Source organism: Sarcophilus harrisii, chromosome 6, assembly GCF_902635505.1.
Source record: "Sarcophilus harrisii chromosome 6, mSarHar1.11, whole genome shotgun sequence".
Lineage (NCBI taxonomy): Eukaryota > Metazoa > Chordata > Mammalia > Dasyuromorphia > Dasyuridae > Sarcophilus > Sarcophilus harrisii.
In genome coordinates this window covers 220,902,750-220,928,486 of record NC_045431.1, presented here as the reverse complement: position 1 = coordinate 220,928,486, position 25,737 = coordinate 220,902,750, and the positions used below count along the sequence as shown (strand labels likewise).

General features: G+C 35.7%; 1 protein-coding gene across 1 annotated transcript in view; it reads right to left on the bottom strand.

The window, feature by feature from the left end:
- Nucleotides 1-2,644: 2,644 nt before the first annotated feature.
- PDHX (pyruvate dehydrogenase complex component X) overlaps nt 2,645-25,737 on the bottom strand; it is a 75,591-nt gene continuing 52,498 nt past the window's right edge. Inside the window, exons 6-11 of the mRNA XM_031942859.1 lie at nt 21,037-21,211; nt 19,797-19,944; nt 9,904-9,962; nt 6,408-6,566; nt 4,701-4,765; nt 2,645-3,713 (exon numbers count right to left, since the gene is read on the bottom strand). Of these exons, the coding sequence (XP_031798719.1) occupies nt 3,455-3,713; nt 4,701-4,765; nt 6,408-6,566; nt 9,904-9,962; nt 19,797-19,944; nt 21,037-21,211 (865 nt within the window). The 3' untranslated portion in view covers nt 2,645-3,454. The remainder of the gene's footprint in view (nt 3,714-4,700; nt 4,766-6,407; nt 6,567-9,903; nt 9,963-19,796; nt 19,945-21,036; nt 21,212-25,737) is intronic.

Here is a 25,737-nt window from a genome sequence, read left to right as displayed (position 1 = left end):
GAAGATTAAGTTTGGGATATACTAAATTTAAGATGCCTACAGGATATGAAGTTTCAGATATCCAAGAAACAGTTGGTGGTGCAAAATGAGCTCAGGAGAGTTTAGGGCTGAATATAGAGGCTGAGTTTAGGGCTGGGATTTGTCGCCACAGCAATACTATTTGAACCGATGGGAGCTAACAGATTCACCAAATAAAAAAGTACAGATGAAGACAAGATGATGGATAGAACCCTGAAGGACTAAATGTGAATTGGATGAAGATTAAGCAAAGGAGGCTGAGGAAACATCAAACAAGTAGGAGAGGTAAGCATCACAAAAAAACAGAAAGAAAATGCAAGTGGTGACCAACAGCATAAAAGCCTGCAGAGATAAAAAAGATGAAGACAAAGAAAAGGCCATTGGTTTTACTCTGTCTTCCTAGTCTGGTAGTTTATTTTTGGATCTTGTCAGCTACATTAAATATGCAACTAAGATTTATATATGACAAGCATGATATTAAAATCTTCATTCAAGTCACTGATAAAAATGTTAAACAGTACCCAGTGTCAAGGGAAACCTTCCTTCAAAAGGACATGTGAAGATTAACTGCTTTTGTGTCTGGGGCAGTATCTGCTACTAAAACAAATGCTTTCAGGTGAGGCTAAATAAATAATATCTCCATTATAAATTGGCTAATATTTTACTGCTCTTTTCTGTTGTCATATCCATTCTACCACTAAGAGCCCTAGCACCAAGATCAAAAAGATACAATTATTCTTCAACTCTTACCAATCAAATGCATTCAGATTTGGAAATTCTCATTTCCTTATTCACTTAGGGGCTGACAAAGTGGCATATTGGTCCACTTTATTCATTGTATAAATTTAATTTATTCATTTAATGCTAAAATAGGCATTAATAATGATACTTATTACTTTAATCAAATATAATCTTTTCAATACTGAAAATCTCACCAAATCCTTTATATTTTAAATTTAGAAACTTTAAAAGACAAACTATATTTGATCAAATAAAATAACTTTACTGAAAGGTTTTTAAAAATAAGTTATTTTGGAAAACTATTTGTAGCATTTTTGAGAATCCTTTTCTACCCAAGCAATTCTATGTTTAAATGGTTAAGTCTTTCCTGTAAACTCCTTGCTCTTCCATTTCTTCACCTGATCCAAGCTTAAGTCCACCATATTGCAAAACATCATGAGGACAATCTATCTGAACTGAGCTCCTCTTCAGAATATTAATCCATAGCACCACCTATCTTTCAATAGAATAGTTGGAAAGGATATTCCTTTTCAAGACAGAAATAAATCTGTTCATTCTCTGCTGTCTTGCAAAAAGTATCTCCAACTGAAGATCTACCTAAATAGAATACTGTCATTTTGAATTGGGTGTGGATTAGTGATCTGAATCTGGCCAAAAACTGTAGAATGTAAACTCCAATAAACCAGGAACTGTTTTTACTTCATAAGGGTTTTACCTGGATCTCTAGTAGGTACTTAAGAACTGTTTGTTAGATAAAGCCTCTCAATGACGTAATTCATACAAGTCCTGATATATATCATTTCACATATTCTCATATATATCTCCAGAAGGGGATAAGGAGCAGATGACATCTTCCCATTTCATAAAAGAGTAAACAAAGACACAAAAGGGTTAGGTATCTTATTAAGCCACCAAATTCATGAGAAAATAAAACTGATTTCTCCTCATGCTTCTGGCAGTACGTAAGGATTTATGGCCTGCTTCCTAGATTACTCAGGCCTAAGAATTAGAAAAATAAGTTATTTCAGTGAAAATTTTCTTGAAATAATGAGTTAATCCAATTAGCATAAACTCTCATTTTTGTTATTTTTAAAAAAAAGTTATCTGGTTCAGCTTCTGACAAATTAAAGCTGTCTGACAAATAATGCTTCCAAGCATCTTGCTTCTCCCTTTCTTTTGTATATGTCTTATATTCTATGTTTTGATTTCTTCTTTTTATAAGAAAGTTCCTCTAAATTCACTGTGTTAGGGGCCAGGGACCCTCTGTTATCAGTCTTAAAATTTGGCTATCTGGTAGGATCTCATTGATATGGTTATTAAGTGAGTTTTTACAACTCTTTTATTGTATCGTATAACATGAGAGATGTACTACAAACTGTTTCTTTCGAGGATCTCTATCAAAATAATACAACAAGATTTTTGGAGATTTTTTTTAGTGACAATCTAGCAGCAACTCATTCACAATAACACTTCTTATATGGGAGAGTAATTTTGGCCAGCTACTGGTAGATATTTGAAACCTGGCCACAAATGGTGAATGACTTAATACTGATAACTTAGCAGGAGAGTCACAGTTCTCATGCTTCCAATCTTTTCATTTTGTTAAAAATCTTCCAATTTTATAAATCTTATCAAATGTTATGCTCATCTAAACAAACAAACAGACTGACGGACCATTTCATCTTATTCCTGCCCAGGAGAATTATCACGATACACTGAAGGAGAAAGTCTAGTCTACTTCATGATGCCAACAACTTCTAAACTCTATTTTATATGTGCATCTATTTTCCAAAAATATATTGCTTAAGTCAAGAAAGAACAAGTCATATACAAGGTAATACTTTATGTTTAAAATAAAGAATCTTAAAAAAAAAAAAAAAAAACCTTTTAGTGGGAAATTATCATTTATTTTAGTATATGGTGAATTAGCATCAGAGTAAGTACATTTTAAAATTTATTCACTGTTTCTAAAATTCTACCAGATGGCAAAGATGTTTTGGCTATGATTTTCCATTCAAACACATCTTGCCCTTTTGGTCTTTGTTTAGTAGAAATGTATCTTTTTTCCCCCTATTCCTTCTCAAGAAGCTCACAGTGTATCAGTGTCAAAGCAGAACAATAAGACTTAGAAACTACCTTGGGAAAGGTATGGCTTTGTATACAGAAACAACTCCACAATGTGGCCATAATCCATCAAAAGATGTAATTCTAATTGTGTAGTGATTTGTCCTTAGGAGGAACGCTTCTCTCTGTGTTACACTGTTTAGGAATATGGTCAGAGCAGCCCTTGTAAAATCGAAACACAGCAACTCAATAAAGACTGGCCCAACTTTCCGTGTGAAAAAGTTAGTCTTGATCTTCAAATGTTTTCTTTTTTAAATACTCAGGCTCTCCAACATCCTCTGGATGTTTTTCTAAATATATAATTTAAGTTACATCTAGTTAAATAGATCCCTTTTGTGCAGCACCAAAATAGTTTTAAAAGACGCCAAATAACTAGATGTGTTCTTCCTTTGATTAATCTTTAAAATAGGATATTTTTAAAACGTTGAAATAAAAGACAAGGTCCAGGTTCTTTCACCCCAAATAAATTAAATACTCTGTCCATTTCATACTAAACATTCGAACTGTTTTCCTATAGATTGTAAGCTTTCTTTTTTCTAACAACCTGTATTGTTAGCTGATCATTCTGAAATTAGTAGAGCCGGGCAGGATTCTCTAGGTTTGCTTTAAAACGTTCAAGAAACTTGGTGGCCAGTTCATCGTCCACCACTCGGCTGTCACTGGACATGGAGACTGTCATGAGCTCCTGCTGCTGCAGCTTTGCATTTCCTTCTTCATCTTCAGAGAGTTTGAGCTGACGTCGGGATCGGCCCACAGCCAAAATGCAGGACTGAGGAGGATTGATCACAGCTCGAAACTCATCGATACCAAACATCCCCAAATTAGACACGCTATGAGAAAAATAAAAGGCACTGATTCAGGAAATCATTTTGGAAATCCCCTTTCTGACCATATAGCAAGAATGTGTTATTGAACCTTCAAGTAAATATTAATTTCAGATACTAAAAAACATTTAGCCAAATAAGCATAATGGTTTCTGTGAACTCTGAGAATAGTAAAATTAAGGTCTTAAAAACTTAAATGTTAACATTTTTCTCCAAAGTACTTCAAAAAAGAGTTTGCAATTAGAAATAAGCACATAGAATTGTTTGCACATCTTTTAGATTATTTGCACATCTGACCCAACTCCCCAGTAGTCTTTTACCTCCAAGCAGGAAAAAAAGGTTGACTAAAATGGGCTCTTTTACTGATTAGAGGTAAAACACTCCATTTTAGTTAACCTTTTATCTCCCCCCAGAACCAAGCAGAGAAGACAAATACATTCTTGCTGAACTGAACTGAAAACAAGACTGACTGGTTTCTAGTGTATGTGGTATATTAATTTCTTATAAAAAAGCATTCTGCAGAATCAACTTTTTAAAGAAAATCAAAGTTATTTAACAACAAATAAGAAACTTTAAAAGGATCAATTTGCATTAAAGAGCACATTCATCTATAAGTGTTACTGGGCTCTTATTAGCTTTTCTGTGACTTCTGTTGCTGTTTAGTCATTTCAGTCATGTCTGATTCATTATGACCCTATTTGGGATTTCCTTAGCAAAGATATTGGAGTTTGACATTTTCTTCTCCAGGATTACACAGCTACCTAAATTTGAACTTAGTAGGCCCAGCACTTTATTCACTGAGCTACTGAGCTACCTTCCTGCCCTTTTTTTTTTGTCTCAAGGGGCTTTAAAAGGTACATTCTGACTAGTCAGAAGAATGTTTCCTTTCTATACTCTTTGCTGCCTAATTTTAGCGAAACCTAAGAATGTTTAGTCAAATAAAATGAATCTATATCTAGCCAACATTTATTGTAATTAGTTTTTCTACTTTACCTAAAAGACCCTCCTTGATATTCTTCTGGTAACAGTTTTCCATCTCTTGCTTTCTTTGCCAGAGCCTAAAGAAATAAAAATAAAATATTAGCACCAAAAAAATTCTGGATAGTTACAACTGAAAAATAGAAGATATGGCTCACAAAATTTATGCAATTTTGCCAATTAAGTCAAGTTGCTAATTTTTTGTGATGTGCTATATATCTTCTAATTTAAATACAATGGGGGGGGGGGGCACGCATAAAAAAATCAAGTAGAGAACAGTAGATTTCTCAGAACAAAAGAAGTGAATTCAAAAGTTTAAAGGCAACATTACTTTCTTTTTTTCTCCTTTTTGTTTTAGCATTTTCAGTCCAATGTTAATGTAATTATGCCAAACTGCTTCTCTGTTCCAGTGTTCTGCATATAATTATTTCCCATGATATTTCAGTGTTGTTTATAAGCAAAGCAATTTCCTGTTTTGAATGCAAAATGTATTCTTGAAAAAACAGTAGCCACCTGAGACACTCTGGATTCCAGTGCCTGCTTTCTAACTCAGAACTACCAGGCCTCTGGCTGCTTGCCTCTCTGGATTTCCATTTTCTAATCTGTAAAATGAGGAGCCTGTCTCAGACAACTCTAAAGTACTCTCTGGCTCTAAATTTTATTGTTTATGGAATTCCAAGCATCCTTTTAAGTTTACTTTTTGGGGTTGCCTTAAAATGTTAAAAAGGTGGGAATGAGAGAAAGCATCATACTGTTAGAAGGGCAGCAGTTCTACTTCCTTCATTTACATTTCTTTTTCTCTGAAAATTAGCGACATCCTGAGCTTCATGTCTCAGACATGAGGCATAAGGTCATGGAGGTTGGTCCACAACCAGACCTGACATATGCAGTGGCCAAATTTGGGGAGGCGTGGAAAAGTACAAAATTATCAATCACAGTTTAAAAGATTAATTTTACTGTAATTTATCATAAGCAGAATTAACAGGATATTGCAGATATTCACTAATTAACAAAAAGAAGCCATAGGCTATTTTTTTAAACTTAATCTCCCCTACCCACTATCAACATGTCATCAGCAATTGTTGCCAAACAAAACAAATCACAAATATATACTTGCTGCTTAACAAAAGTATTTGGATTTAAAACCTCAAATGAAAAGAGATGGGTTTAGACTTGAAATAGTTCTTGAAATCAGGACAGAGAAAGAACAAACTAAAAACATGTTCTCCCACCTTAGGCAACAGCACTAGTCACATGATTTGATCAGATATATCAAATGGATTTAACAAAGAGTTTTTTTAAAAAGGCAAATGATCTCATCTTTTTCTGACTACCATAAAAACTGAGAGAAGCAGGAGCTAAAGAGTCTGAAAAAAATTAGAATTCTTCTGGGATTTTGGTGGAGACAACCAGAGGATGCGGTGGATGAAGATTTGGTCTTGGAGCTGGGGCATCCCGACACACACTAGTGTGGGTGAGCCCAGGGGAGCCCAGGGGAACCCAGTAGCTCCAGATACACGGAGGTCCTGGTCAGCAAGGAGAGACAGAAGCTCCCTTATCACTGAGGATCTTGGTCCAAGCCTTCTCCCTGCCCTTCTACTCTGCACTCAGGGCCTGGAGTTCTAGAAAGTCCTGATGCACAAGGGGAGCAGCACAGCCTCAGGAGGAGGACCCCGAATTATTCTGAAGGTGACACTGTGCTGATGAAAGCTCCAGGAATACCTTGACAGAGAGAGAGATCTCTTGGATTCCCTTAGCAGCAGCATCTTTTATGATGGGCGTGATGAGACCTCGGTCTGTTGCCACCGCAACTGAGATATCGATGGACGGCAACTGCTTGGGGCCCTCTCCATCCCAGCTCGCATTCACGTGTGGCATTTGCTGGAAGGCAGAAGTAGAAGAGTATTAAACAGAGTTTGACAGCAGTGAAAGACTCAAAAGGCCCTAAGACATGAATGGCAATTAAATACACCAGGTTGAGGCTCTTGATTTAAAGACAAATGTATTATGTGAACACAAGAAAAATAAAGGCAACATTTTCACCACATAAATTGTGTGACTAGGGGGTGAGTCACATCATCTTTGAGACTCAAGCTTCCTTGGGAAAATGGGCATAACACTTTTACTAACCACCTCCTCTGATAGGGCAGATGTGAAGAGCAAAACCCACATTTTTAATGGAAGAAGGAGAATATTGGAATAATGTGGTAAAGTTATGTTGCACAAATGAATTTTATATCTTCTTAAAACAGAACTCAGACTTAAAATGCAGAAAGCGATAAGCCTCCCTGGTCCATGAAAATGAACTGAAGTAGGAAAAATGATAGCTTAACTTTAAAAAACAAAAGGAAAAAAAGTATCATATTGCTGGTGGCTACCAGTTGGAAATCATTTTTGAAATGTAGCAGAATGCTTTACTACTAGAAGTTATCACCCAAACTGTACATTGTTCTAATAGAGCCTTGGAAGGAGAACAGGAATGTCAAATCCAATACATTTTATATTTTGTTTTCAATGATGTGAAAAATTGTGTTTTTAAAAAAGTACATTTATGGAAACAAATTTAAAATACCATTGTTTTTCTCCATTCAAGTTTACAAATTCCCTGAAATCTCTGAACAAATGCTCTGGGCACCTGGGAATCCCAGGTCCAAACCAACTTGTTTTGATGCAAACTCTTACTTCTTCAATGGCAGAGGAGGGTCAGGGGGTGAAGGGGTTGAGGAGTGAAGAAAGAGGGAGGGAGAGATGCTTCCAGTGCCTTGGGCATGTTCATTCTGTCCTATATACTCCCCTCACACAATCTGATGGCAATGGGATAGTAACATGATGTCACATTTCAATAGGCTTTGATTTTTCAGCATTGTTCTGAAACACATTAGCCGGGAGTGGGGAGGGAATTATAGGGCTTGTTCAGGGTCACAAGTGTCTGAGGTCAGATTTGAACCCAGGCCTTCTCGGTTCCAAGGCTGGTGTTCTAACTCCCGCGCCAACTAGCTACTCCAAGGAATACATTTTGACAAGGTTTATCCCCACCCCTCCCACTGCCCCAACCTGTTAAATCCTTGCAACCACATACAAAATCATCACACATAATAAACACACATCTAAATGGAGTCAAGGAATCTAGGACTAATTCTCAGCTCGGGGTGACTCAGTTCTCGAAGTCACCTCTAAGAGGAGGCATTGAACAAGACCCTCCCCAAGACTCCTGACTGCTCTAAGTCTCAGGATGCTTAGGTTAAACACGGGTGAATGAGGAACTCCTACCAGAGTATGCTCACAATGCTCTACATACCAGGGCAAATAGTATCCACCCCAACCACATGCCACATGGGTGGCCTTTTGGGACCACCAAAAAATCAAGGATGATTTTTATTGTAACAGATTTTACATGTAAACAAATTTTTTAAAGGGAAGAGGACCCCTGCTTAGGATAGACAGAAAAAAGATGTGAAAGGGGACAGTTTATAAAAATTAATATTTCCTTAAATCATGGTATACACATATCCCCTCTTAAGTTCTAGAATATTATTTACAAATCTGAGTTTTAGAAAACAATTAGAAAATAATTATGAACTTGCTACCTTAAGTATAGTGAATGTGTTGGTTTAAAATTATGATTCCTAAATTTTGCCCTTATCTATAACAGTACTCTCAAATAAATAATAGTTTAGTAAAAAGCTATTTAAACCAAAGTTATTATATAATCTTATTTTTGCCATATGTAAAAAGATCAAAAAAGTTTGAAGTCTAAAGTTGTTCAAAGAGCAAATAAGAAATTGATTTGAAATCAGTTTTATATCAGTATAAAAATATCAAACCAGAAAGTGGAAAAATAATCACATGGTACAACTATTTATTATTGTCTCCTAATTTATAGCAAAAGCATAGGGTATAATTACATACACAGTTAAATCTTCATAGAAACATTCCTGAATTATTTCTAACTTATAAACCTTCACTTCTTTTTCCAGGGAGGAGAATGCCAAATAAACAAACAAACAAATAAATAAATAAATAAATAAATGTACTAGCTTAGATTTAGATTTATTTTGAGAACTCTATCTATTATAATATTGGGAACTTTAAGCAGAGTTAAATTTTCTTGGAACCAAGGCAAATGAGATTACAAATAAACATGTCAATATAAATAGTTACCTCTAAAGTACAAAATATCTAAAAGACATAAAAGTAAAGAAATACTTCTCTACACATTGCTATTCACAAGACTTTTAACTTAATTTTTTCAAAGGTTATAATAGATGTTCCTTAAAAATAAGGAACTGGATCATAACTGGATCTGTGGGAAATAAAATACTGGTTGATAGCAAGTATAGGTATAAGAAAAAGATTTTCCATATTGGATTTTAAGTAGTTGTTAATAAGAAATTTTTTTTAATACTCTAAAATAAACCTCTGTTCTTTTGATTTGAAAGAAAGACAATTCCCAGAAAACCACAAAGGCATATGGAACAGCTTTGTTTGTTTTTCTTTTTTAATTTAATATCCATTACAATTAGCTAAGGAATGACTATATTCCAATTCTAGGAAGATAATTTATAGTACACTGTTAGATAATTTGAGTCATTTCCCCCATAGTGGTTAAAAGCAAAAAGAAGAAGTCCATCCTACAAATGCTTAAAAGGAGATATTCCTAGCCTCCAAATAGCTTTTCAAACAGTTCCAGGAAAAATATGTACTTTTAGCAAAATTGAAAGGTTTCTACTAGAATGTGTAAGCCCCAAATCCAATCTCTTTATGTTGTTAGTAAAAGAATAATAAACATTGATATGTACTTGAGATCTTTTAGAAAACACAATTTGTTTTTGAAAGATCAAATAGGTACCCACATAATAGACTGTATTCTTCAGCAAACAATTAAAAAAACCCCTCAAATATAGAGTGAATGAGAGAGAGAGAGAGAGAGAGAGAGAGAGAGAGAGTGTGTGTGTGTGTGTGTGTGTGTGTGTGTGTGTGTGTGTGTATAACAAATAAGCACTTGCTGAAGACTTCCTCTGTGACACTAAACCTTCTCCTCTTTTCTGGAACAGTTCCCTTGAAACTTTGACATTTTATAAAGTTAGTGACTATGACTTCCAAACCACAAAAACCAATTCTAGTGAAGGCAAACATTACACATATGTACACACTGTTCAAAGGCTACACAAAGTAAATCCAACAGATAAATCCCAGGTGTCTGGGCTTTGTTACTTACTTTAAGAGTTACAGCTATGGCCTTGATAATAAAATCATTTACGGATACTTTAATATCATCTGAAAGAGAAAAAGAATTTTAAGATCAAGACTGTTGCTCGCAGAACCTTAAGAAGCAATACAATTGTGGGTCTCAATTTGACAATTATAAATTATTTTCCAGCAATCTGTTGACCTACACTTGACAGAAATGGAAATTCCATAAAGTGTGACACACAAGAAACAGAATATGACATTCTAGGATACAAAATTAACATGAAACTTTATCCTGGTTATCACTTAGGGGAAAAAATGAAGTGCTTGGGAATCACATGGTAACTCAGTTCTTTTAGAGCTTTCAACAAAGTCAAGAAGTCAGGTGTCTCTGAGCGGGGTCTTGGCAGCCTTTACATTACCCACCAAACTTAGAAAGCACTTCAAGCCAAACTACAAATCAGACCTGAGAAAAGAACAGTGTGTCTAAAGAAATGAAGCCATGTTGACAGAGGTCCTGGTGCAGAACCACTAGCAGGATGCTTAAAATATATATATATGTATGTATTTTATTTTTCCAAATACAAGTAAACATAGATTTCAACATTCATTTTTGCAAAATTTTTTGTTTCCAATTTTTCTCCTCTCTCCCTTACCCCTTCCTCTCTGAAACAAGTAATCTGATATAAATTAAATATGCGCAATCCTTTTAAACATATTTCCATATTCGTCATGTTGTATGAGAAAAAACAGACCCAAAGAGAAAAATACCCTGAGAAAGAAAAAAACGAGCAAGCAAACCAAAAAAAGGGAAACTACTATGCTTCTCTCCACATTCAGCCTCCATGGTTCTCTCTGGATGAGGATGTCATTTTTCATCCCAAGTGTACTGGAATCACCTTAGATCACTGTATTGCTGAGAAGAGCTAAGTCTACCATAGTTGATCACATAATCTTGTTGTTGCCGTGTATAATGATCCCCTGGTTCTGTTCACTTCACTTAGCATAAATTCATGTAAGTCTCTCCAGGCCTTTCTGAAATCATCCTGCTGATCATTTCTTACAGAACAATAATATTCCATTATATTCCTATACTGTAACTCATTCAGCCATTCCCCAACTGATGGGCATTCACTCAATTTCCAATTCCTTGGACAATTGCTTTTCTAATTTTATGGTGAAACACAGAGATCTTTCCAGTGTGAACATAAGGTCTCCTGACAAGGCTTTTTGCTTGGGCCCATATAAAAAACAATCCTAAAAACTGATCCCTGCTCACTTGTACAGATTTTATCTTTCCTATTCCCAGTAGGAAAGGGGGCAGAAAACAAGGCAGGAGGCTCTGAGCAAAGTCTGACATCTAAGTGATAACCAAAGTACAGCTTATTGCCAACTGGGTATCTTGGAAACTAGCACTCTGACAACTCTGTATACTACTAGATAGCCCTGTTTCTATGGGGGGTGGGGGGCAGAGAACCTAAGAACATCCACTAGATGCTCCTAGAGGGCCATACAACTTCACAATGACAAGATCCCCTTCCCAATGAGATTTTAATTTAGAGGAGCTGTATTCTCACTGTGCCCTATCTATGGCAGGAACTGATAATGTGATGAGGCCAGGAAACAGAAAGCTGTGGATGTAGACCTGGTTTTGAGTCCCCCTCTCCATCACACTGTCTGGGTGGCTCTCTTAAGCTTCCAGTATCTCAAATAACTCTGGAGGACTGGGAGCTACAAGAAGGGCTGATCTGCACTGGGAGAAGAGCTTCTTCTTCGAGCACAGTCTAGACCAGCAGTCACAAACTCCAACAAAAAGCTTCTGCAATCTTTTTGGCTTAAAAAAAAAAAAAAAAAAAAAAAAAAAAGGCAGAACTAAATCTCAGGGTGGATAAGCTTTAATCAACTGTGAAAAACTTAGCTATTATCAAGACAATTCCAAACGACTCCTGATGAAAAATGCTATTTACTTTCAGCAAAAGAGAACTGATGGACTCAGAAGGTAGACCAAAATATATTTTTTCCTCTTTATTTTTCTTGCTTTTTTCCTGTCCTTCCAGAATGTGGCTAACGGGATAAATATGATTTATATGATAGATATCATATTTCTTGCCTTCTCAATAGGTGGGGGAAGAAGCAGATGGAGGGAGAAAATTTGGAACTGATAAAAGTTAAAAACAAATGAACATTCAAACAAAACCACTATTTCTAAAGGATCCAAGTAACATTCAAACAAAACCACTATTTCTAAAGCATCCAAGTTTTTTTTTTTTCTAATATTTATATACAATCTTTCACAAAACCATATCTGTGGCCAGGACTTATCCAAAGGCTCACCTTATTCATTTCTTAGTACATTTTCAGAGAAATAATAAAGACTTCCCAGGCAAATTTCCTAGCACTAAGTTCCTTTTTCCAGTTTTGTCAAAACTAGAAATCCAAAGATCTCATCACATATCTAAAAAAATGTTCATGAACAAAGCAAAAGATTCATTAACTTAAAAAAAAATGAACAAATTTCTATTTTAAAGGAACCTAAGAATATTAAGGAAGCACAGACTATTCAGAAATTCTACTCCTGTAACAACAGAAATAGCCACCATCAACCTCATAGGAAATTGCCATTTTAAAATGAAGTTATATCACTAAAATTTTATAATTTTTACAACAATCTAAGCTTTGGTGTACATAGTTGTTTTGGAAGATCCTCTTAGAAAATATGACAATTTCCAAAACAATTTCTAATAAAACTTCAAAGCCATATGGGATTTTATCTTTCCAAACGTATGCAAAGATGCTTTCAACATTTACCTTTGCAAAATCTTGTGCTCCAGATTTTTCTCTCTTTCCCTTCCCTCTCCTAGACAGCAAGTGATCTGATACAGGTTAAACTCCTGCAATTCTTCTAAATGTATTTCCATAGTCACATGACTCTTAAAACACTACATAAACATGAATGATTTTTTAAAAATCGGATATCTAAGAACTCTTAGCAGGTTTTCCCTAGCCACAATAAGATTTTCTGAGTAAAACTCAGAAAAGGAAAAAAAAAAAAAAAAAAAAAAAAAAAAAAAAAAGGAGGCATTTTGGGCAGGCCCCTATTCTTTAAGAGTTATTTTCATAGGTTACATTTCTGCACTGATTCCAACTTCCCCTAGAACAGTTTTACATCTGGTTCTTTGAATGTTAAGCAGCTATCAGACTGACCTTATCAGTAATCCTGAAGGCCCTTGCTCTGAAGCCTACTTATACAAAGGTTAACCCAGGTCTTACATATCCTAGCCACTGGGGAAAATGGGGCAGTATTTCTGGATCTCAATTCTGCAGCAGATACCAAGTTTGTGGGAAGGACTTGTGCTACCAGATATTTAACAGCTGCCATGGGAGATACAATTGAGCAAAGGCCTTCATGAGGCTCCAAATGTCTGACAAAGAATGATAGTTTACAACAGACCACTCTCCATAATGCCATAAAATGCAGTTCAAGCAAACTAAACAAGAAAACATTTTTCAAAGACAAATAAGTTTTTTATTCAAGTTGGCATTATTATTTGGATTGTTTACAAATTGGAATGGGAACACTTCAAAGCAGCCTCTGCTTTTTCCTACTGCACCTACAATTCCCTTTAAATCCTTCCTTCTAGTTCTGCAAAATGTAGAGATCTATGTATCTTAAAAATACAGTTTTTTCTATTTACACAAAATTACAGAATTGTAGAATTCAGTTAGATGAACTATAGAAGTTAGGTGAATAATAGGATGCTTTGTATCCAACATGCAAGAAGTATATAACCCACTACAGAGTATAAATGGTAAATATCTATTAATATAAAGTCACCTGAGGAAAACTTATTCAGGAATGGAGATTGTACATACATTTCCAGTTTATTTTTCTAAGCTCTTCCAAGAAAATCTGTCATCCCTGACAGTTTACCAAGTGTCATTAGCCTGCACAGGGCAGTGAAAAGCAGAGAGCTGTTCCTCAGATCTTGGGGTCCTGCCTTTGACAAGAACAAGTGATAGAACATAGGCAGTCACTGAGCCCCAGAGAGCCTCACTCTGGACATCACTAATAGGAAGAAAGTGGCCCTGGCATGTATGTACTGCAGAGTTGTGCTCTGCAAACCTTCACGTATTCTGGAAAAGTGTGACTATTACTGCCTGTCTGGCACTTCCTGGGAGCAGTTTTTAGAAGACAGTATTGAGTCACTAAAGAGCCGCTAAGACCAGCTCCTGCAGCCATTGGGGAGCCCAAGAAATCCAAGGGGAGATTACTTGACTGGATCAAGATGGGCTCTCATTTTCTTCTTCTTTTTTCAAGGTCATACTTCTGGTTATTTTTTGATTCAGTCTTCTTCCTGGTACAACTTCCTCTTATACTGAATCACAAATCCTTTGACAGTCTTTTGTTTTTTTTTTAAAGCTAGTTTTGAAGAAAATGAACAATCAAAAAGAAGGATCTGATGTAGTCAAAATGAATTCTAATCTTGCAGAAAAAAGAGAGCCGCTTCTTTCTATACACACTCAAAAACCCCCTCACAATTCTCAAACATGCTTAAAGTAAATAACACAGTCAGGAGTTTTATAACTGCTTTAAGACCCTGAGCTACTAAAGCTGGCTTTGTTTGGTTATTGCACAAAAGACATTCACAAAGTCATAAAACCTCTTCAGCCAGAGTTCAGTAGTTTCCATTTATTTATATAACCTTTTACTTATGGGAAGTTAAGAACAAAAATACATTTCTGAAGCCTGTTTTTGTTTTATAACAGCAAATGGGATTCATAAGATACTAAAAAAAAAAATTGAAGCCCATGAATTTTCAAATTGCTTTTCTGAAATGGTGGCAACAGGCACTGCGTGAAAAATCTTTAAGAGAACAATTGGACTTGAAAAATGAAGAACAGCCTTTCCAATACACAATAAGGTGACCAGACTTATATTAAAAAAAAAAAAAGGTACCAATAGTTTTATAAAGATTTATCAAATTCTTTATTCCTCTGAACTTGTATGTGTTTTCTATCATATATCATAAGTTTTTATGTGAGCTTTACCAATAAGCAAATATAATTACATACACACACACACACACACACACACACACACTCTCTCTCTCTCTCTCTCTCTCTCTCTCTCTCTCTTATCAAATTAAATGGAACAAATAACTACATAGCATGCCTCAAACTGGATTAATCCTTCACATGGAAAGTAATGATAATAATAACATTTAAAAAAAAAGGTCAAAGAGTTAAAGTCTTGTAGGCTAAAAACTCTTACTCAGTCTGGGCAAATGCAAATGAATCTGATGTACGTTAATAATATCCTAAGACAATGTTATTTCAAATGTAAGCTTATAATCAATGAATTATAAATATCTGTTCAAAGCAACTTCTTAGGTACATAATCCAGTATTTGTGGAAAGATTCATCTATAATACTCAGCTGGGTCTGAGATCTCCTCCAACTGGATGTTCCCTCCAATAATATGGCACACAGCCCATGCATGCTTAACCCTCCTGGCTTCAGATCTTCTGACATATTCAAGACAGCAGAAGTGCTGTTTACCTATCATACCTTGTACTAGCCATGTGGCAAGTTTATCTTTTTTTTTTTTTTTTTTTTGCTGAGGCAACTAGGGTTAAGTGATTTGCCCAGGGTCACACAGCTAGGAAGTATTAAGTGTCTGAAGCTGGGTCTGAACTCAGGTCCTCGTCAAATCAGGGCTGGTGCTAGTTTACCTTTTTTTTTTTTTTTCTAAACTGTAACACTTTGACAATTAACTTCTTTTGAAATTTCTCACTGTTGATGTATTATGGCCAATAACATCCACCATGTGCCTTTCTTCAACTGTTCTCTCTGTGATACTTATTTTCACTTCTCTTGAAGGGATGTTCTACATCCACGCAACAATTATGCTCAAAAATGGTATAAAGAAGCTGTTCCTGTTTCACTCTGTGCCTAAAATGTTGGGCATCTGTCTGATCCATATTAACACACTGATGAACAAAGATATATAAGTTGCCATTTAGACAAGAAAAGACACATTATTAAAATGAGTCAGCACTAATCAGACTTTTCAAAGCTTTTTTTAAAAATCAATGACAGTTTTATTGATGCACCGACATACCAACTGACAATTTGGAGATGATAATAAACTAATATAATCCTTCTCCCAAAGAGAACACACTGCATGTGAAATACCTTTCTGAGTTGCATGATGCCTGAATAAATGAAGGAAAAATAGATTCCCCTTTTCACATTCTAGTTTTTCCATTCCACATTCTTCACAAAATCCTCTTTTTTCTTGATGGAGGCTTTCAGATTGGGAATGGCCTTAGGACCCAGATTCTTTTTGATGCCCTTTTCTCCCAAGCAACAAGGTGTGGAAGACTAGAAGCACTCTCTTTCTTCTGACAAAGGGCCACTCCACGTCACCTTCCTTTCTGCTGACCACATCCAAAAAAAGAAGGCACACCTGGCAGCAGCACAGGCCACTGAAAGGGGAGCAGCATCTGCTCAACTTTAGCTCTGCCAAGCTCCCTCCCTGCCTCTTGGATCCTTCCTGTCAGACTTTTCAGTTCATCTTCCAAAAGTCCCACTGCAGGTGGGTACAGAAACCAGAGGCTGACAGTCTTCCCCACACGAACACCCACGACAAAGATGCTGACTCAGGCTGAATGTAAGCCCTTCAGCCGTGTTACAAAAGCATTCTGATGATCCCCATCCTGGGCTTGGACGAGCCCTATCTCTCTAAAAGTCCAGATGGGATTGATAGAGCTGACCAAATGGGCAGTGACATAGACCATGGCACAGGAAGCAGCCAGCATCACCACAACTGTAGGGCTGGTTCTCAACAGGTCATCGGGCTTCCTGATTCATTTCTGGCTTCCTGAGAGCTCCTGCAGGAATCACACCCATGGCACAATCTGTCAAGCAGGTTCAGGTCCCAGAGAAGCTGCCATGGCAGCTCTGGTCCCAAGAAGCCTCAGATCCACTGCTACACAGGAAATATAAGCCACATCACAGAGTGTTACAAGATGCCCCAAAGGGCAATTTTTCAGAAGCAGCAACCCCCCTCCCCACCCCCCTCCAGAAGCACCTCGCTTGGCTACGCTTACATTCTCTGTGCAGAGGTACTGAGGTTGTGGTAGAGGGGCGGCATCAAGGGTGCTGCCGATGGATCACAGCACGGTGGGATGGATGGGGACATGGGTGCAATGTAGTCCAGGAGGGGGGGGGGGGGGTGTCTGTGACTCCAATGACCTCAGGCCAGTATGCCTCTGATGTCTTTCAATGACGCCTTTTGATATTATTATTGCGGTTATTGAGTAAATTGCTCACCTAATTCTGCTCCATTTGCTCTCTACCAGTTCAAACAGGTTTTCTCAAGTTTCTAGGAATTTTTCTTATTTCCACTAGAGTATTATTGCCCACAATTTGTTGAACCATTCAGAATTAATGAATAAAGAATTACTTTCTTCCTTCTTTACTATTGCAATAGGTAACATTCTATTTTGCTTCTAAGTTGACTTTTTTATCTTTAACTTTTTTTTTGGGGGGGGGGATATACTTACTGATACTATACTGAGTCAAATGATGTGTATGTTTTTGTGACTTTTTAGAAAAGTAGATTCTTGGCAGAGCTGTGAATTGGTCTATTAGAGTGAACCTCCCCCACATTTATTTTCCTCTTCTATCATCTTTGCCAGTTCAATGGACTATAAGATGAAAACTGAGATATTTTCATTTCTTCATAAGTTAGCTAATAGCTTGCAGATTCTTCTCTTTATTCAGAGCTTTTTAGTACTACTCCATTTCATCCTCAAAAGGAATTTTATAAGCAAGGAGCGGCACAGAAGTAGAATACAGGATGTCACCAAAGAAATGTTGGAAAAGAACAGAGGCTGGTCATGTGGAAAGAGAAAGGTTTTCATAATGAGCTGTGAAATCCATTTATCCTTTGGCAATGGAGAAAGAAACAAAGGCAAGTCCTCCAACATGTTCAGTAGTCTCCAGGTAAACTTACAGAAAGGACAGACATAGGCAGATAAGGACACCTTCATTTAAAGCCTTGCTGAGATTTCTTTAAACTCAAGTTTCCCAACTCCTGTTTATTGTGTGTAGTCTCACAGACTCATCTTTCACTATGCCTTCTCTATTTTTTGTTGTTTCTTAATGTTTCATAATTAACTATATTAAACTGGTGTGGCCCTTGGCTGCCCAAAGCTCTCCATTAGATAGTAGCTTAGAGTTTTGTCACTTTGAGACGTATCATGGAAATTGATTTACATTGGTTAAATTTCCTTATGAAATTATTAAAACTACTGTCATCCTTCCCTCCATCCATTTCCCATTTTTCAGTACCAGGAATTTGTTTTAACATGTCATTTTTTTCCTCATTTTAACTTTTTTATTTAAATCTAACAAGTCAGTGATATGACTGTATATATATATAAAATTGATTCAGGAATAGCTCCCCCAATAGTAGTGAACCACTGATTAACTGCCTAATAAAATTGTGTGTGTGTGTGTGTGTGCGCGCGCGCGCACGTGCATTTTATTATTATTCTGTGCTTACCACATCCTGGATCTCTCATATACTTTATCAAGGAAAATTTTTGTGATGTATAGGCATAAAGTTTCTAAAAAACCTTTAGTATTTAATTATTCACTCTTTTGTTTTTCTCATTACTTTTACTTTAACCATCTACATTGAAGTCATCAAGTATCAAAGAATATGGAAGTTTATTTGAACTCAGGAACAGCTGAACTCAAAACTGATCTTAGACAGCTGTATGATAGTGAGAAAGTTATTTAAACATTGTCTGCCTCCGTGTCCTTAAAGAAATAAAAATAACAACTGTCTCTTAGGATAGTTGTGAGGATCAAATGATATAATATTTGTAAAATTTCCTCCTTTATCCCAAGAAACTGGTGTTTCTGGTTTCCTCTATTATACACTAAAACGAATTCTTTTAGCTGAATCTCCAAGAAGAATCTGTGAGCTATTTTGCCATCTTTCCATTCAGCAACATCTTCCTTTTGTGTTCTAGCTTCATTTATAGTAAGACTGATCAGGTTTGATAGAATTTAATTTCTACATTAGCCTGTCCTCCTGGTGATCACTAGACATAGAATCTGACATTTAGAGTACCAAAAGATAAATTAGTGTTTAATTAATCAATTAATAATGATAAATTAATGTTTTGGCACTCTCTCTCTTGCTTTTTGCTAAAAATATGTTTTGAATAACCAAGGAAAATGGAGTATGATAAACCCAAAAGGGGGGTTTGAGACAGAGGTGAGATGCTACAGAAAATAACAATGAAAACATTCAAACAATATTCTGAGACAAAAACTTCAAAAACTGATGCTTCTAATTATGACATTGAATCGTCTTCACACAATTGAAAAGGATTAAATTTTGTTCAGTCTGATTTAAATTTTCATTACCTTTGAATTCCTGAAAAATAGCTAATTTACAGGAGCTTAATGTGTGTTGAATTGATAATTTTTTAACATTGTTGCTACTATTTTGTGGCAGAGGAAGAAAGAGAACAAGAGAGAAGAAGAAAGCATTAGGTGACTTCGAGGTTACGTTACCAGGATAAGCTTCTTTTTCTAGAATTCAAGAATTTGATGAATTTCTTCCTTTAAGAGAGATGAAATGTCATATAACTTCACTTAAGTCATGAATTCAAATTCCAGTGTGACATTTATTACCTCTGTGACTTGAGTCACCAAATCATTAACCTTCCTGGGCTGCCATCTCTTCAAATGTAAACAAAGGAGAGATCCATAATTCCTTCTAACTCTAAATCTATAGCCTTATGATTTCAAAGTTAAAACTATACATGTATACATGACAGAATTTGAATTTCACAAATAATGTGACTTAATAGAATTGCCCAAAGTCTCTTTACTAACCTTTGACGAGATTTTGTCTTAGTTTTAGGACAGCTCCAAGGTCACAGTCAGCAGTAGCATATGCATGAGGTACAGTACTTTTAGATTCAGTTAGCCTCTTGGCAATTACTCTTCTAACATTGCTGGCAGGGATTTCAGTGAATGTGCCCTAAAAAGAAACAGTAATCTATGTGTTAAACCATGGGTGGCAGAGAAATGAAAAACTACCCAACTGGGATTCTGTCCCAATAACCTTAACTTATAACACTGATTAAAAATTAATGTAGAGAGTAGTCATTTAAAACAGATGAAGTAACCTCTTGCTTCTTTGAGGAAAAAATAGAAAAATATACAGGTTAATAAAACAAATTAATAAAAAAGAAAAAAATGACATGCATTTTAACTATTTAAGCATGACCACGACAACCAATGAAGAAAAATCAAACTTGCAAAAAGTTAGTTTTGTGCTATTGGGTTTAAAATTACAAAGAAATCACATTCAGAGCTATACTCTCTCTCTCTCCTTTTGGCAGCTTCATACTGAGTTAATCAGCTGAATGCAAAAAAAAAAAAAAAAAAAAAAAAATTTTTTAAGACTACACAATAGACAATATATAAAATAAGCCAAAGACAGTCAACTTTTACTTATCTGCTATGATAGAGATGAAGGGCAAGAATAATTCAAAGTCTCAATTAATCTCTAGCTAATTTCTATTTACCTTGGAAAGTTCTATAAAATTTGCTTTTAAAAGGAGAGGCCGGATTTTTCTGAGACTCTCAAAAATGCTAACAAAATAATAAAATCATAATGTTAGAGATCTGGCATTCTAGCTTCTTCATTCCCATCCTTCAACAATAGCAGACTGCTATTACTTTTTGACATACATTCCAATCCATTCAAAAAGGAGCATCATTTAAAATAATGTGGTACTTCCTTCCTTCCTGAGCCAAGGAGTAAGCACTGAGTTAGAAATTGACTGGCCAGGGAAATTAACATGGGAAGCCCTGAAAGTAACATACATGAATAATACCTATTTTGTACTAAATACATGGAATTTCTGTGTCAAATAGGATCCCAGCTCAGTGAGCCCATTTCTATGCAGAAAAAAGCTTGGATTCTTAAAAAATCCATTTTCTTTATATGCTTAAGGAACATGGCAACACAATTAATGTCCATTTTAAAAAATGTTTCAATCTCTTTTAGTTTTTAATTCTTTATGGCACATCATTATTAAAATGCTAAATCTGCACAAGGTATTACCACTGCATTAGGCTGCCCAGGAGTAGAAACTGGTGGAATCATCGGTCTTGGATACGATGATGGCCCAGTAGCTGCTTGAGGAGGCAAAGGCACTGCAGTTGTAGGAGGTGCTGGAGAAGGTCTTGATTCAGCAAGTTTGCCTGATTTTTTTAGCTGTACAAGTTTGAGAGCATCTCTAGAGATAAGACAGAATTCAAGGACACTTACTAGCAACAAAATATGTATAACATTTCACAAAGGAAAAAAAATGATTAAAAGAACAGTTAAAGATAGTTATAATTTTCCCCCTCTAATTTCAATTAGTTGTACCTAGTCACTCTCCCTTTCCCAATACAGAAAGTCCCTAATCTTTCCTCCAAGTAGAAATCAGATTACCTAATTCTGTATCCTAGTTAATTGTTTTTTGGTTTTTTTTTTTTTTTTTGATTGATCTTATTCCATTGTTTTTAATACAGGGAAGAGAAGAATTTTTCTGTATTAAACTGAGGTCTATATGTGATTTGTTATGCTTAATAACATGTATTGCTTAATAAATCAATATGCTTGGAAATTCAATTTTTTGTTTCCTCAGTCATTTCATCTTTTACCTCCCACATGTTTGCACCCAATATAAAATTATAAAAGAAAAGTTTGATTCAGTATGATAACCTGCAGTGTACAAGAAGATTATATCAACCTTAATTGCATATTTTACAATAGATATTACCTGATATTTAAGTCCCAAAGACATTTAAGTCCAGAGCAGCTTTAGCACAAATCTTCTTTTAGGTGACATTAAAATGATTCCTAGTTGACTCAAGAAATTTAGAGTATAAAACAAGATACTATATTTTTTAAATAGCTACTGATCTCTGATAAAGTGTGGATTGGGGAGAAGAAAGACATTTAACTTATTCTGAGTTTCAGGTGCTTTAGGAAGAAGATGGACAAACACAACTAGGTTGAAGAAATACCTAATTTCTTCAGAAGAAATTCTATTGTTTCAAAATCAGAAGTAAATCACTTCTAGTAAGAACATGAAGCTGTCTGAAAAATGAAATTACCCCAGTTTAAGAGGGTTTCTTAGATTTCTAAGGGCCAAAAGACTGAAAGCAAAATAGTTTGCCCTTAACCACTCCAAATCCAAAACATCACTAAGGTGGAAGAGGGAAGATAAATTGTGTATAAATAGAATAAGTTAATTAAGTCAATGTGAGTGTCAGGCACAACAGGATCTCAAAAAATCTTAAAGGACCAAGCTAAATCTGAAGAAATATAACTCCTAACAAAATTATCCTATATTTAACATATAAAGAGAAAAAGCAATAGCATTAGTTAAACTAATGATTTTAAATATGGTACACTCAGACATATCTCATGGCCCAGAAGTCAGGCTAGATTCTTAAAAGTCATATCAATACGTTTCAAGATAACCTTGCAGGATCATCATAGCTGGAACTGAAGGCAACTGAGCAATCCAGCTGGGCAGTGCAGGGAGACCAACTAGTAAACCCCTGGGATAGTCCCAGCTTCAAATTGCTGGTGATGGGGGTGGGGGGGACACAGATGAGGAATGTTAAGGAATTAATGTCATCTACAAAACCTGGAAAACTGCCTAGATAAGGAGCACAGAGAGGGAAAACCTGAAGTTAACCCCTGCACTGCAAGCCTGGGTGACTGGGAAGATGACAGTAGTGCTCAAAGCAATGAGGAGGCAGGGAAGAGGAGAGAGTTTGTGGGTGAAAGGTGACCATAGAAATAATAATGCAGTGATTTATTTGGAGGACAGCAAAAAGTAGAGTACATGAGAGGGAGTAATGACAGCTTAAGGTGCCAAATGAATGGTTGTTAAACTGAATATAGCACTTGAGTTTATAAAATACCTTTTACATAATGAGAGGATCACTAAGGCACGTTAGCTTGCTGTCCTCTTCATCAGTTAATACCAACTTTCTATTTTTTTTCCAATGTGCTGGTTCTTCTGGCACAATACTATTCTATAATATTCATTTACTACAATTTGTTCAACTATTTTCCAATTTATAGTCACCCCCTTTTCCCCAATGTTTAGAACTGTTAATACCAAAGCAAAGTATTTTTATAGACACATTTATATTCAGGGGTGGGGAGACTTCAGTTTATCTTTGATCTCCTGGAGTTAAGAATCTTATGGTGATATTGCTCAAAGAGTATTCACAATGTAGTGACCTTTCTAGCATTATGTGAAACAGCTTTCCACAAAAACAAACCAATTCCCAATTCTACTAACAGGTCTGTAACCCAACCTTGTAGATCACTTGCATGAACTTTGTTGAGAGAACAGAACAGCATCACCTTTTAAAAATGTGCCTTAGAAGATAACTGTATAAATATGTATACATATATTGGATTTAACATATTTAACATGTATTGGACTACCTGCCATGTAGAGGAAGGGTGGGAGGAAGGAGGGGAAAATTTGAAAATTCCAGATTTTGCAAGGGTCAGTGTTGAAAAAATTACCCAATGCATAGGCTTTGTAAATAAAAAGATATAATAATAATAATAAAATGTGCCTTAGGATATTCTGGGAGTGCTTTCCTCCAAAGTCTGAAAATCCATCATCAGAATAAGAAAATAACTACTACAGATGCTTACAGACCATATGCTTAATGCTGGCCTTTTCATGGAATTACAAGCAGAAGAATGTTTTAAATATTTTATCTTAATTGCTATAACTGAATAACAATGAAACAATTTATAAAAGCTTTTCTCAGTGACATTACATAATCTGAATGACACCCTGGCTTTACAATGCACTCAGAAAAGGAATGTCAAGGAACAAGATGAAAATAACTATTACCAGACACTCATTCTGCTTGTTCAAGGGGAGCTACTGTAAAATTAGAAGCCAAGAAGGGCACCAGAGGTCAATCACCTAGTCCAACTTATACCTAAAGCATGAATCAATTTCCTTTACAACATGACTTATAAATGGATCACCAAGACTTGTATTAACACTCTTAGTAATAAGGAGCTCAGGATGTCCTGAGGAACTGCATTCCAAACTGGGAAACTTTCCTAAGAAGGGAGTAACACTTTTGAAACCTCTAAATCACAAATGGCACAGTAAGAGCCTGTATCCCCAAACTGCCAATTAAAAAAAAAAAAAAAAAAAAAAAAAAAAAAGAAACATGGAAAATAAACAATAAAATCTATTGCTTTTTGAACAATACTCAAAAGAGAAAATAAACAAACTGAAGAAGACCTATGATAGATATTTTTTTAAAGTATTGTTTCTTTTAAATAAGGAGGAGGGAAGGCAGAATCCAGAAAAATGTTCAGTGAAATAAAACCAGAAGTTACATTAAAAAATGCCAGAAACCACAGGGGACATGCTCAGAGATACACAAAGTCACAGAGGAGTACTACTACCACCCATTTTCTGCACGTGACCTGCTTCCAAGATTTAGGATCACAAACTCTAATGCAGATTTCTTAGGCAAAGAATGGAAATAACTGCTTAGAATTAAAGAAATAGCTTTATTAACACATGACAGCATATTATGTAGTTGTATTGGGGAAGGAAATAGCAAACAGACAGGCCAACTTAAAAAGAGGAGCATTTCAAGAGTAGGTGATTTTACTGAGCAAATTCAATTAACAATTTAAATGCTACCAGAGGCAAAACTGCAAATAAAATCGCACTCTTAAAAAAGAAACTGCTCCAAACCATGAGGATCCCTTTATACATGCAATGTGGAAAGTACAAACATTTGGCCATTGTTCTTTTTGGTTGAACTTGTATAGACAGTGATCCTTATCAATAGTGTTCTACTGAATAAGTACAGCAGTAACAGGTCAAGTAATCATCTCTAATAACTTTAAATTAGTCTGCAAGAGCTAGTCTGTATTCTGATAGTATCTGCCACCCCCTGAAATTTACCTACCCCATAAAATTAAGTATAGTATCCTTCCATCTAACAGGCTAAGAGGAAAATCCAATGAGAATGGAAAGGTGGTTCTTACCCACCTGGAATCCTTTCCCCACCATGGCTTCTACAGTTATTTATGTACTTATAGCTTAACAAATTCTAAGGCATGGGCATAATCTACTCCAGGGAGTCACTAAATACAGAGGGAAGATGGGACAAAGGTCAATGTAACCTAAAAATTCGATCCCACACCACTGATCATAGTTCCATTGCTCAGCCCTGAAAACTCTTTTGCCTTCATGGATTTTTACAAGAGCAGTATGGTGGACACTAATCAAGACCTGTACTGAAAACGGTCGCTGAAAGCCTCAGTGTGCTTGAAGCAGTCTTTTCAGTGTTGGTATATTTTGTAATATTACACATTTACAGAGTATAACAATTTCAAAAAATTATTTTTCAGACAGTTATTTTACTATATATATTGTTATACATTAACTTCTTAGTCATGTTTGAAATAACAATAAATGGAGTTAATAGTTGACTTTTTCCCCTTAAAATACACATTTTAAATGTATTTAAATAAAATACACAGAAAATCCATAATGATTTTACATGAATTTGTTCTTTTTATAGAAAAAAACAGTATTTTAGAAAAGCACCTGCCATTCTCAAGTACTTTATAAAGGGTTTACCTATTAGAATTCTTTCTTAAGACCTTGCCTTAAACCCAAATCCTCCTTCTCTCACTAACTGGACAACAATAAGTCTCAAGTCAAATTCCACTAAGACATCCTTTGGGCCCAGGTTG